The sequence below is a fragment of the Mobula hypostoma genome, unplaced genomic scaffold (genome assembly GCF_963921235.1).
Source record: "Mobula hypostoma unplaced genomic scaffold, sMobHyp1.1 scaffold_42, whole genome shotgun sequence".
Taxonomy (NCBI): domain Eukaryota; kingdom Metazoa; phylum Chordata; class Chondrichthyes; order Myliobatiformes; family Myliobatidae; genus Mobula; species Mobula hypostoma.
This window is the reverse complement of record NW_026948219.1, coordinates 356,658-370,954: the sequence shown is the minus strand read 5'-3', so window position 1 is coordinate 370,954 and position 14,297 is coordinate 356,658. Positions and strand designations below refer to the sequence as shown.

At 47.5% G+C, this 14,297-nt stretch overlaps 2 protein-coding genes across 2 annotated transcripts; both read left to right on the top strand.

Annotated features, from left to right (window-relative positions):
• Nucleotides 1-734: 734 nt before the first annotated feature.
• LOC134341960 (zinc finger protein 239-like) lies at nucleotides 735-1,487 on the top strand (the record flags this gene model as incomplete). The annotated part of the gene is made up of 1 exon (XM_063039912.1): nucleotides 735-1,487. A coding segment is annotated over one exon (753 nt), but the record flags the coding sequence as incomplete, so codon positions are not given.
• A 3,875-nt stretch (nucleotides 1,488-5,362) lies between these two features.
• LOC134341941 (zinc finger protein 239-like) lies at nucleotides 5,363-13,184 on the top strand. The gene is made up of 2 exons (XM_063039891.1): nucleotides 5,363-5,428; nucleotides 10,691-13,184. The coding sequence occupies exon 2, from the start codon at nucleotides 11,029-11,031 to the stop codon at nucleotides 12,151-12,153; it is 1,125 nt and encodes a 374-aa protein (XP_062895961.1). The 5' UTR covers nucleotides 5,363-5,428; nucleotides 10,691-11,028; the 3' UTR covers nucleotides 12,154-13,184.
• Nucleotides 13,185-14,297: the final 1,113 nt, after the last annotated feature.

Below are 14,297 nucleotides of genomic sequence, written 5' to 3'. Positions count from 1 at the left end.
AGAAGATGATTTTGCTCTCCTACTTGGGTTGAACTTCACTGTAACAGTGTGATGCCAGAATACACTTTGACAACTCAAGTGACCTCATCTGAAAGGTTGTCCAACACCGATTGATGGATTTTGTAAATCTTTTTTTACAGGTTAAAAATGACAAGGAATTTGTCTACTGGAATCTCGAACACAACACGCCAGTTTTGCTGTCTCTGTCCAGATATTTAAGAAGTGGAGCAAGAGATTCACTCGATCATCCTTCCTGCTCAGATTGTGGGGACGGATTCACTCGATCATCTGACCAACTGGCATTCCCGTCATTTTACACAGGGGGGAACCCATTCATCTGCTCAGACAGTGGGAATGGATTCAGTCGGTCATCTCAACTGAAGGTACATCAGCAAGTTCACACTGGGACAAGGCCATTCACCTGTTCTGTGGGTGAGAAGGGATTCAGTCGGTCTTCCCACCTGTGGACACACCAGTCAGTTCACACTGGGCAGAGGCTGGTCATCTGCTGAATTTGTGGGGAAGAATTCACTCGATCATCCGACCTAATGACTCACAAGCGAGTTCACACTGGAGAGAGGCCATTCACCTGCTTGGACTGTGGGAAGGGATTCAAACGGTCATCCGACCTGCTGGATCACAAGTCAGTTCACACTGGGGAGTGGGCATTCACCTGCTCAGACTGTGGGAAGGGATTCACTTTCTCGTCTCAACTGAAGGTACATCAGCGAATTCACACTGGGGAGAGGCCGTTCACCTGCTTGGACTGTGGGAGGGGATTCACTCAGTCATCCCACCTGTTGGTACACAAGTCAGTTCACACTGGGGAGAGGCCGTTCACCTGCCCAGATTGTGGGAAGGGATTCACTCGGTCATCTGAACTAAAGGTACATCAGCGAGTTCACACTGGGGAGAGGCCATTCACCTGCTTGGACTGTGGGAAGGGATTCAGTCAGTCATCTAACCTACTGGTACACATGTCAGTTCACACTGGTGAGAGGCCATTCACCTGCTCGGACTGCGGGAAGGGATTCACTCGGTCATCCACCCTAATTGCACACCAGCGAGTTCACACCGGGGAGAGGCCGTTCACCTGCTCGGATTGTGGGAAAGGATTCACTTTGTCATCTCAGCTACTGGGACACCAGTCAGTTCACACAGCGGAGTGGCCATTCACCTGCTCAGTCTGTGGGAAGGGATGCACTTGCTCATCCCAACTGAAGGCACACCAGCGAGTTCACACCGGGGAAAGGCCATTCACCTGCTCAGACTGTGGAAAGGGATTCACTTGGTCCTCTCACCTGCAAGCGCACCGGTTAGTTCACACTGGGGGGTGGCCATTCACCTGCTCAGTGTGTGAGAAGGGATTCAGTTGGCCATCTCACCTGCAGAGACACCAGCGAGTTCACACAGGGTACAGGCCGATCAGCTGCTCAGACTTTGTGAAGAGATTTTCTCAGCCAAATCAACCAAATTTGCATCATTGAGTTCACACTGGGGAGAGGCCGTTCACCTGCTGTGAATGTGGTAAAGGATTCATTCAGTTATCTATCCTTATGACACACTACCAGGTTCACACTGGGGAAAGGCCATTCACCTGGTGTGAATGTGGAAGCGATTCACTCAGTCATCTTGCCTAACATAACTCTCGCTTCAGCTAGCAGCTTAATATAGGGGGTGATAGCCCCCAGCCCAGCCAAACTTAAAAAATCTTGTTTGGGTGGATGTTGTGCGATGTCTCCCCTGTTACAAATCAGTACCCTGAAATAACAAACAGTACACAATATGTGATTAAACGATTGAGCTTTATAATTCTGACTTTGACTATAGGGTTAGTAAAGAAAACAAAAAAAAAGAGAAAAAGGGCCCACTCTCTCCATTCACGTCTTCTCATCTCTCCCCAGCAAAAGAGCACGAAAATCTCTCTTCCAGACTCACAAGAGAGAACATTTCTGTCATTGGATAGCCCCGCATTCAAAACCCTGTTATCTTTAGTCGTAACCTAAACATTGCTGCTACAGAGAAACCGTGATGTTACTATTGTGTCCACTCTTTTTCTGAAAGTTTATTTAAGTAATCTAGTAAATTGTCTGGCAGCCTTTTTGCTTTTCTGTTTTCGATTTGTTTTGTCCGTGCTCTTTATCTTCAATATATTTTGTCTTTGTAAAATTGAAAATTGTAAATAAAGTAATTTTAAAAAAGAACGCATTACCTCAGCAGTGAAACATTGCAGAGAGGCCATTACATTAGCAGTGAAACCTTACAGCATTTTACACTTGTGACACACTACTGGGTTCACACCGGGGAGAAAGTTTCAATAAGCTGCATGCTGGATATTTGTCCATCGCCGTTGCTGAATGCAATTTCAACAGTGATTGTCGGTGATGAACTCTGCAATTATTGCTGCTGCTCATCACACCCAGTTCTGCACCCTGGTCACTGGGCATGGGACGAGTTTCTTCTGCTGCACATTCACCTCTCATGGGACTGGAGTTTAATATTCTGGATCTGAGACAAATAAATCAGTTCTATTTTAAACTCTGTCTCCGGTACTTAGTAAATTTATAACACAACTAGTATACAGGAGAGAGTCAACTCAGGCTGGCTGCACCCTGCCAGTGATTCAGTTCCACAACAGTCCTTTTAAATCCTCCCCTGTTCCCCTTTTGCTCTCCCCGTGATGATGGGTTCCAAGCAGTCACCACTCTATGGGTGAAGAGGTTTCCCTTGAAGTCGAGCAGACTGCAGTTCTGTCTGACATGTTCTTCGCTCCTCTAATCTCTGGGCTGAGGAAGAATGACATTGGTAGTTAACCTCCTTGTTCACGGCTCATTTCCACATATGGGTCATTTTCCCTGCTTCTAAAGGGTTGTTAGAAAACACCACTCTCCTCTAAAGACTGAAAGCAGAATGGGAAACCATCAGTTGGATGTTCAACGGAGCAGGGTCAGAAACCAATGTCTTAATACGTTGGAGCTCACACCTCCAGTTCCATCCACAATGACCCTCCGAGCCCTCGGCCACCATCCGAACGGTCACCCTGGAACCGCTGTCCGCTCCTCACACGTCCGTCCTCCTCGCTCGCCTCCCGAAAAAGACTGCAAACTCCCGCTGAGCTCACGTATACAAGACAGCATAACAATTCTCCATTGATTAGTTCCACCCGTATCCGCAGGAGGAGGAGAAGATTGCGGCACGATGCAGCGCACAGCGGCCACTCCGGTGGTGATATCTGTAATCTGTCAAGTAGGGTGCCGTGCACAATCCTGATTTGATGGAGACAGACGTGAGAGCACGGAGGAACATCTGGAGAAACTTCTGGAATGCCTTCTTCACTGCCGCTGCTACCGTGTGTTCCAGAATCTCCGGAGGAGAAGGCCCGGAGTCCTCAGCTTTGCTTGTTGCTCGGTGGCCGGGATGGGGTCGAAGCGCTCGGCAGAGGATGGTGCTCGGGAGGCTGTATCGGAGGGGCTGGTCGGAGACTCGAAGCTGTCGGACGGACTCAGAGTCTGCTGTGGTCAGGTGCTTCCAATGCATTGGCAGTTGTCGGCACCTGGAGATTTATGGCAGGGAGAATTTTGGCCAGGAGCCTCCCTCTCCATCACGGGGTCTCAGCAAACGGCCACATGCAGCAATCGTCCAAGTCATCATCCTCCTCTGAGTGAGTGTCCCTCACAGGGGCTGGGACTGGGCCCGTCTCTCCCAGTGTGAGCTCTTCCTCCACCCTGCATGGACGCAGAGTCCCGGTACTGGGTGCAGCCGGCACCTCGGGCTCCCGCTGCAGCTGTACATCTCACCCCAGGGGCGACAGATGATTCCGATGGAAAATCTTGACCGGCCCCCTTCCCATCCTCGAGCCGCACTCGGAAAACCAGTAAGTTGGGCAACTGACTCTCCACCACATCATCGTGGCTATCCCTTGAGGTCCAGGATGATTGGACTTCGTTCTGTTGATCTACTTATGGGCTCTCAAATGGTTTATGATCCAATATTGGGTTTGAAAGTTCTTCCACATTCAGGACAGGTAGTTCCAGATGGCAGATCAGGCTTTGGTTGTTGCTGCCTCTCTTTCCATTTTCTTCTCTTTTCTTCTAATTCTGCACATCTGTTGGCTTCGAAAGTTGCTGCTCCTTCTCGGATGATGGCTTGCCAGAGTGTCCTGTCCTTGGCATTGGTTTCCCAACTGTTGATGTCGATGTTACATTTCTTCACGGTGGCTTTTAAGACGTCTTTGAATCTCTTCTGCTGTCCGCCTCTTTTACGTTTGCCTTCTTTAAGCTGGGAGTAGATTTGTTTTGGCGGCCGTTTGTCTTTCATCCGAACAACATGACCGCTCCATCTTAGTTGGTTCCTGAGGACGTCGGCTTCAATGCTTGTTGTGTTTGCTTCATTTAGCACACTGACGTTGGTTCTTCTATCTTCCCAGCTGATATTTAAGTTGTTTCGAAGACAGATGGAACTTTACAAGTGCCTTCAGATGTCGTCGGTATGTTGTCCAGGTTTCTGATGCATACAGCAGCGTTGGGATTACCACTGCTTTGTACACTAACATTTTGGTGTCTGTTCGGATGTCACTTATCGGTAAATTGGGCAACTGACTCTCCACCAGATAGGGCGTGCCCGACCGGCGATCAGCCAGTTTGTGCTTCCCAGGTAATCCCAAATTCCTTATGAGGACTCGGTCTGCCGGCAGGAGTTGGGAGAACTTCACTTTCTGGTCGCACCTCTTCTTATTCCCCCGGTTCTGCTTGGCGGCCGCCTCCCCAGCCAACTCATAAGCCCTTTGCAGCTCTTTCTTCATATCAGACACATACTTCAAGTAAGGCTTTGGCGAAACTTCACCCGCGGCAGTCCCGAAACAGAGGTCAATGGTACTGAGAGCCCTACCTTTGTAACCCAAAGGTGAATGTCGAGAGAAGGCAATTACATTGTTTTCCTCGATGATAAACAGGACAAACATCCTGTCCGCTCCCTCTCTCACTGTCTTCATCCTTTCAATAAAATTCCCCTCTCCCTCCCCGGGGAACCGGCATCAAACCGACGGGCCGAGCGGTCTCCTCCTACCTCTCAGCGACACATCAGACTCCGGCCGCAGGAGACGCTTCACAAACGCCCCAACTTCCCTCGGAGGGAAATGGAAATAAATCAGAAAGCGGACATTTACTTTGACGGTTGTCCCGCCGTGACGGAAAGTTTGGGAGACGGTGTCAGCGGGGGTAACGCCCTCTCGGCTGGTCCGCCTCGGGTATTGGTTGGAAGCAGTAATTGACATCGCTTCGCACCAATGGAAATAGCGCTGCGCGTGAATCCTCTGTTGACAGCGGTGGGGGGAGGAGCTGGTCACGTGATTAGTAGCCCAGCCGTTAAACCGACCAAGCTCGAGCTCACCAGCGCGCGGTGCACAAAAGGCCCCGGATGATCGGTTGAGGTAAGAAGGGATCTCCGGGTTGGGGGTCTCACCGGGCGGGCGTTTTCAACACCGACTTCGGGTAGTTGCTGTGAGCTCCGGACTCCGTGACCCGCAATCCCGGGACAGTCCTGCTCTCTTCCCTCTCTCTCAGCCCCATCATCCGTACACGGGCCCCGGGGAGCTTCCGGCTGATGAGGGAATGGGAACCGATGGATCTCTCAGACAGAGCTGAGCTCCAGCTGTCTAAATGCAAGGATCGGGAACTCGGAGAAAGGGAACAAAATCTTTTACATCAGCTGTTGAGAAAATCACCTTTGTTCTGCCTCCAGTCACAAACAAGAGAAAATCTGCAGATGCTGGAAATCCAAGCAACACACACAAATTGCTGGAGGAACTCAGCATTAGTACTCTTTTCCATAGATGCTGCCTGGCCTGCTGAGTTCCTCCAGCATTTTGTGTCTGTTGCTTGTTCTACCCCCTCTTGTTCTGGACTTTTCTACCCGTGAGAACATGTTTTGTCCCATTCTCTCTGGGTACATAATGATATCAAACACCTTTGTCCAGCGAAACAAGTAGCTTTCACATCACAAATGTGCCAGACTCCAGTGAGACAGACTACTGCCCTTCCCTTCATATTCATTGGCATTGCCATCACTGAGTTCACTACTGTCAGTCACCTGGGGGAGGGTTCAGGGGAAATATTTATGTACAATACAGAAACTTGTATTACCTGTGTGTATTGTGGTGATGCAAAAGTTGCTGGAGAATTTGCAAGTGGGAAGAAGTGGAGTGATATTTGAAAATCTGACTTTTTATAACGTTGTGTGAGACTGCAGATCAAAATTATTACTGACAGTGATTTGCTAGCTGTTAAAATGAGTACCTATTTATATAAAATTCAGTGTGCACATGTTGTGTCGCCACTTTAAGGAGTTGGGGCTTTAAATGGATGAATTCTGTATCACCCGGGAGTCGGAGGGGGTGAGATAAAGAGAGGTGAGTTACACCCAAGGTGCAGGATGCAGGAAACTGGGTGAGAGTCTGGAAGGGGAATAAGGTTAAATAGCCATCGCAGAGTACTCTTGTGGCCATCCCCCACAACAACAGGTAGGCCATAGATAGGGTGCAGAGGAGATTTACAAGGACTTTGCCTCGACTGGGGAGCATGCCTTATGAGAATAGGTTGAGTGAACTCGGCCTTTTTTCCTTGTAGTGATGGAGGATGAGAGGTGAACTGATAGAGTTGTACGAGTTAATGAGAGGCATTGATCATGTGAATAGTCTGAGGCTTTTTCCCAGGGCTGAAATGGCTAGCAAGAGAGGGCATAGGTTTAAGGTGCTTGGAAGTAAATACAGAGGAGATGTCAGGGATAAGTTATTCATGCAGAGAGTGGTGAGTGCGTGGAATGGGCTGCCGGCGGCAGTGGAGGAGGTGGAAACAATAACATATTTTAAGAGACTCCTGGATGGGTACATGGAGCTTAGAAAAGTAGAGGGCTATGGGTAAGCCTGGGTAGTTCTAAGGTAGGGACATGTTTGGCACAGCTTTGTGGGCTGAAGAGCCTGTTTTGTGCTGTGGGTTTTTAATGTTCTATGCATTCTACCACTTTAGAAACTGTTGCGGGGGGTCGGGGGAAGATTATGTGGCAGAGGAAAATCAAAGGGGTGATAGGGGATTTGCTAGTTAGGGGAACAGAACTAGAAGGGGACTGATATCCTAGTGTTAAGGCTTGCTTGTGCTAGTGTGGTGGGTTGGCGGGGGGGGCGGGGGCGCTGTTAAACTAAAGTTGTAGAGGGGATGGGAGCCAGAATGCCAGATAATAGAGGGGTGAATTGAATTGAATTTCTTACTTACATCCTTCACATGCATGAGGAGTAAAAATCTTTACATCTCCGTCTAAATGTGCAGTTTATAGTCATTTATAATAGAACAGGACAGTCAGTAGAACATAGAAACACAGTTGTATCAGCATGAATTAAGCAGTGTGATGGCCTAATGGAAGAAGCTTGTTGGTCCTGGCTTTTACGCTGAGGTACCGTTTCCCGGATGGTAGCAGCTTGGAACAGTTTGTGGTTCCGGTGAGTAGGGTCCCCAATGGTCCTCCGGGCCCCTTTTACACACCTGTCCCTGTAAACGTCCTGAATCATGGGCAGTTCACAACTACAGATGTGCTGGACTGTCCGCACCACCCTCTGCAAAGTCTGCGATTAAGGGAAGTACAGTTCCCATACCAGGCACTGATGCAGCCAGTCAGGATGCTCTCAATTGTGACCATGTAGAAAGTTCTTAGGATTTGGGACCAATACCAAACTTCTTCAACCGTCTGACGTGAAGGAGGCACTGTTGTGCGTTTTTCACCACACAGCTGGTATGTGCAGACCACATGAGATTCTCGGTGATGTGTATGCCGAGGAACTTAAAGCTGTTCACCCTCTCAACCCCAGATCCATTGATGTAAGTAGGGGTTAGCCTGTCTCCATTCCTTCTGTAGTCCATAATCAGCTCCTTTGTTTTTGTGGCAATGAGGGAGAGGTTGTTTTCTTGACACCAGGCAAATGCTGTTCAGACCTCAGGGCATGGAATTGTGATCTTGTTGCCATGACTGGGACTTGTTTGCACCCAACAATCTGAGGAATTTGGAGGAACAAATTAGCAAGAGAGATCGCAGACTACACTAATGCTTGATATAGCAAGCGATTTCAAATTTCCATAGATTGACGTGACTCCCGTATGTAAAAGGACTAGATGGGGTAGAGTTTGTCAAATGTGCCATTAATCAGCACGTAGAATTCCCAGCATAGAAATGTGCAATAAGCTATTAGAAAATAATCCAGGGCTAGTGACAGAATATTAGTGTATGGGAACACTTTGCATCTCCTGATCATAATGCCATGAGATTACAAGTTAACATGGAAAAAGACAGGACTGAACCATGGGTCGAGATTCTAAATTGGAGAAAGGTCAATTCTGATGGTATCAGAATGGATCTGACAAGTGTGGACAGGCTGTTTTCTGGCAAAGGAGTACTTGGTAAGTGGGAGGCCTTCAGAAGTGAAGTTTTGAGGGTGTAGAGTTTGTATGTGCCTGTCAAAATAAAAGTTGAAAGGTAACTGGTGCAGGGAACCTTGGTTTTCAAGAGATATTGAGGCCCCGGATATTTTGTTCCTCCAAATGCCTCAGACTGTTGGGTGCTACAAAGACTCATTAGTGACTACAATATCATAATTCCACGCCCTGAGCTCATCTGACATCTTTTTTAGTCATCTTCTGTTGCTTTCTAAAAGCTTCCCAATAGATTTTGCTCTTTTGTTTGCCCTCTCTTTGCTTTTTATGTTGGCTTTGTCTTCTCATTTCATCCACGGTTGTGTCCTCCTGCCTTTCTAATGCTTCCACTTCTTTGGGATGTATCGATCACTCAGCTCCCGAATTGCTCCCAGAAACTCCAGCCATTGCTGCTCCATCATCATTCCTACCAGTTTCCCCTCCCAATCAAGTTTGGCCAGTTCAGTACAGAAACATGCCCACTCTGGACGATCAGAATGGTAATCTGTATGAGGAGACAAAATATATGGGGGGGATTTTAAATATTATTTTTTGCATCCACATTTACTCAGGAGATGGACACAGAGTCTATAGAAGTGAAGCAAAATGGCATCAACTTCACGGAACCTGTACAGATTGCAGAGGTGGAGGTGTTTGCTGTCTGAAGGCAAATTAGCGTGAATAAATCCCCAGGGCCTAACAAATTGTTCCCAAGGACCCTACGGAAGACGTGCAGAAATTGTCGGGGCCCAAACGCAGATATTTACATAATCCTTAGTGACTGGTGAGGTACTGGAGGATTGGAGGACAGCCAATGTTGTTCCACTGTTCAAGAAAGGCTCTAAAAATAAACTAGGAAGTCATACGTCAGTGAGGTTGACATCAGTAGTGGGAAAGTCATTGGAACTTATGTGCAGAAACCAGATATATAAGTATTTGGATAGATAGATTAAGGATAGGCAGCATGGCTTTGTGCATGAGAGGTCATGTCCAACCAATCTAATAGAGTCTCTCGAGGAAGTTATTAGGAAAGTGGATGAAGGCAAGGCAGTGGATGTTGTCTACATGGACTTTAGCAAGGCACTTGACAAAGTCTCATATGGGAGGTTGGTCAAGAAGGTTCAGTCACTCAGCATTCAAGATGAGATAGTAAATTGGATGAGACACTGTCTTTGGGAGAAGTTAGAGTGTGGTAGCAGATGGTTGCCTCTCTGACTGGAGGCCTGTGACTAGTGGTTTGCCACGGGGATCGGTGCTGGATCTGTTGTTGTTTGTCATCTAGATCAGTAATCTGGATGACAGTGTGGTTAACTGGATCAGCAGATTTCTGGATGACACTAAGATTGGGGGTGTAGTGGACAGCGAGGAAGAATATAATGTCTCGCAGTCTGATCTGGACCAGCTGGAGAAATGCAAAATGGAATTTAATGGAGACAAGTGCGAGGTGTTGCATTTTGGTGGGACCAAGGTCTTACACAGTGAATGGTCGGGCACTGAGGGGTGCTGTAGAAGAAAGGGATCTGGGAATACAGGTCGATAATTCACTGAAAGTGGTGTCACAGTTAAATAGGGACGGAAAGAAAGATTTTGGCATTTTGGCCTCCATGAACCAAAGTACTGAGTACAGGAGATGAATGTTATGTTCACACTGCACAAGACATTGGTGAGGCCTCATTTGGAATGTTGTGTGCAGTTTTATCACCTACCTACAGGAAAGATGTAGAAGAGGTTGAAAGAGTTCAGAGAAAATTCGCAAGGATGTTGCCAAATCTGGAGGACTTGGGTTATAAGGAAAGATTGAACAGGACAGGGCTTTATTCCTTGGAATGTAGAAGATCGAGGGGAGATTTGATGGAGGTGTGCCAAGATTATGAGGGTTATAGATGGGGTAAATGCAAGCTGGCTTTTTCCACTGAGATTTGGTGGGACTACAACCAGAGGCCATGGATTAAGGGTGCATGGTGAAACATTAAGGGGAACACGAGGGGAAAATTTTTCACACAGACGGTCATCCAGGTGTGGAATGAGCAGACAGCCCAACTGGTGCATGTGAGCTCAATTTCAACATGTAAGAGGTTTGTACAGGTACCTGGATGGTAGGGGTACAGGGGTAGACAGTTTAAATAGTTCAACACAAACAAGATGGGCCAAAGGGCCTGTTTCTGTGTTGTACTTTTCTATGACTCTGTGACAAGAACATTAAATAATACTAATATTCATTTAATTCATTTTAACAGCTGTGCAGACCAACCATTCATCTGGGCAGAAAATGTTTTCATGGCTTTAAAACTGTGGCACTTTAAATTGACAGTAGATAAAAGAAAATCCCAGCTGTACGTCAACAAAGGGGGGAACCCATTCATCTGCTCAGGCAGTGGGAATGAATTCAGTCGGGTCATCTCAAGTGAAGGTACATCAGCAAGTTCACACTGGGACAAGGCCATTCCCCTGTTCTGTGTGTGAGAAGGGATTCAGTCGGTCTTCCCACCTGTGGACACACCAGTCAGTTCACATCGAGCAGAGGCTGGTCATCTGCTGAATTTGTGGGGAAGGTTTCACTCGGTTATCTGACCTAATGGCTCACCAGCGAGTTCACACCGGGGAGCGGCCGTTCACCTGCTCAGACTGTGGGAAGGGATTCAGTAAATCATGTAAACTGAAGGTACATCAGCGAGTTCACACTGGAGAGAGGCCGTTTACCTGCTCAGACTGTGGGAAGGGATTTACTGTGTCATCTCAGTTACTGAGACACCAGTCAGTTCACACCGGGGAGTGGCCATTCACCTGCTCAGACTGTGGGAAGGGATTCACTCTGTCATCTGCACTGAAGGAACATCAGCGAGTTCACACTGGGGAGAGGCCATTCACCTGCTCAGACTGTGGGAAGAGATTCACTCGGTCATCTCAACTGAAGGTACATCAGCGAGTTCACACTGGGGAGAGGCCGTTCACCTGCTCAGACTGTGGGAAGGGATTCATTCAGTCATCTCATCTGAAGGCACACCAGCAAGTTCACACCAGGGAGAGACCATTCACCTGCTCAGACTGTGGGAAGGGATACACTTGCTCATTTAATCTGAAGGTACATCAGCGAGTTCACACTGGGGAGAGGCCATTCACCTGCTCAGTCTGTGGGAAGGGATTCAAACTGTTCGCTCACCTACTGACACATCAGCAAGTTCACACCAGGGAGAGACCGTTCACCTGCTCAGACTGTGGGAAGGGATTCACTGAGTCATATCAACTGAAGGTACATCAGCGAGATCATACTGGGGAGAGACCTTTCACCTGCTCGGACTGTGGGAAGGGATTCACTCAGTCATATCAACTGAAGGTTCATCAGCGAATTCACAGTGGGGTGAGGCCGTTCACCTGCTCAGACTGCGGGGAGGGTTTCACAAAGTCATCTGCTGTACTGAGACACCAGTCAGTTCACACTGGAGTGAGGCCATTCACCTGCACAGTGTGTGGGAAGGGATTCACTCAGTCATCTGCTGTATTGAGACACCAGTCAGTTCACACTGGGGAGAGGCCATTCACCTGCTCAGTGTGTGGGAAGGGATTCGTAGAGTCATCTCAACTGAAGGTACATCAGCGAGTTCACACTGGGGAGAGGCCGTTCACCTGCTCAGACTGTGGGAAGGGATTCACTCGGTCATCTCATCTACTGAAACACCAGTCACTTCACACCAGGGAGTGACCATTCACTTGCTCAGTCTGTGGGAAGGGATTCAATTGGTCATTTCACCTGCTGACACACAGGGAAATGGCCGTTCACCTGCTCTGTCTATGGGAAGGGATTTATTACGTCATCTCAACTGAAGGAACATCAGCGAGTCCACACTGGGGAGGGGCCGATCACCTGCTCAGACTGTGGAAAAAATTCTCTCAGCCAAATCAACCATTTGTGCATCACTGAGTTCACACTGGGGAGAGGCCGATCACCTACTGTGAATGTGGTGAAGTATTTGCGGTGGACATGGACTGTGCCTTTAAATGAGAGAGAAAAACTGTCTTCAGTACTGCTGCCTGCTTCTTGGTTGCCATGGTGAGAGAGAGGCAGAGTTATGTGATGGACAGTTCGATGTTCACAGTTGCTTGGTTGCCATGGTGAGAGAGAGGTGGAGTTATGTGATGGACAGTTCGATGTTCACAGTTGCTTCACAGCGTGTTTATTTAAGCAAGGTCAGATGACTGTCCCAGAGACACACAGTGGAACACTGGTTAAGGCAACCGGTCAGTGAAAGGAAGCCAGTGACAGAGGAGTCATTGGGTGGGACTTTCGAGTGCCCACAAGCGTGGGTTGAGGATCGATCAGGGGAATTAATCAGTATGTCACGGTGTGTGGAAGGGCTGACCCTGTGGAGGCTACCGGTGTATCTACCCTTGCCTGGGTGGTAGTTCACCCTCGAAGACGGTACCCTTAGTGATAAGCTGTGTTTGGCTGACTCGAGAGTGGATTCGGAGCCTGACAACGGAAGATCAACGGGACCTGTTTACTCGTTCTTCTAGTGTGGTTTTCACCTTGGATTACAAATACCTCTCTCTCTCTCTCACACACCAATTCCATGGATTGAACTGAACTTCCTTGCATTACCATCGTAAGACTTTAACTCTTGTCACCCGAGCTTTAACAAGTTTGAGAATTGTATTTACACACAAATATATGCATAACATTGCTAACTTTTGATTTACCTGGTTTAAGTTACTATATTGAGTAGTTACTAATAAATAGTGATTTTTAATAACAAAACCAGACTCCAGGTGTGCTCTATTGCTGCTGGTTCATTTAGACCATTGTGTGTACGTAAACAGATTCATTCAGTTATCTATCCTTATCACACACTACCAGGTTCACACTCTTGATAGGGTGTTCAGCTGCTGTGAATGTGGGAAGAGATCCACTCAATAATCTAAGCTTATGTAACTCTCCCTCGGCTAGCAGCTTAATATAGGGGGTGATAGCCCCCCAGCCCGGCCAAACTTAAGAAATCCCGTTTGGGTGGATGCTGCGTGATATGTCCCCTGTTACAAATCAGTACCCCGAAATAACAAACAGTACACAACATGCAATTATACAATTGAGCTTCATAATTTTTACTTTGACTATGGGGTTAGTGAAGTAAACAAATAAAAGAAAAAGGGTCCACTCTCTCCATTCGCATCTTCTCATCTCTCCCCAGCAAAAGACCATGAAAATCTGTCTTCCAGACTCACAAGGTAAAACATTTCTCTCATTGGATAGCCCCGCACTCCAAAACCCTGTTATCTCTAGTCGTAACCTCGCATTAGGGTTACGACTAGAGATAACTGCAGATTTCTGCTGCAGAGAAACCATTACCTCAGCAGTGGTTACAGAGAGGCCATTACATGAGCAGTGAAACCTTACAGCATGTTACACTTGTGACACACTACCGGGTTCACACTGGGGAGAAAGTTTCAGTGAGCTTCATGCTAGATATTTGTCTGTCGCCATTGCTGAATGCAATTTCGAGAGTGACTGTCGGTGCTGAACTCTGCAATTATTGCTGCTGCTCACCACACCCAGTTCTGCACCCTGGTCACTGGGCATGGGAGGAGTTTCTTCTGCTGTATATTCACCTTTAATGGGACTAGAGTTTAATATTCTGGATCTGAGGCAAATAAATCAGTTCTATTTTAAACTCTATCTCCGGTAATTAGTGAATTTATAACGCACCTAGCAGAGAGTCAACTCAAGCCAACTGGACACTGCCAGTGATTCAGTTCCACAACAGTCCTTTTAAATCCTCCCCTGCTGTTCCCCTCTTGCTCTCCTTGTGGTGATGGGTTCCAAACAGTCGCCACTCTTTGGGTGAAGAGGTT

Excerpts from the sequence above, each read along its gene's own strand:
- LOC134341941 (XM_063039891.1), top strand. The coding sequence starts at position 11,029 with ATGGCTCACCAGCGAGTTCACACCGGGGAGCGGCCGTTCACCTGCTCA.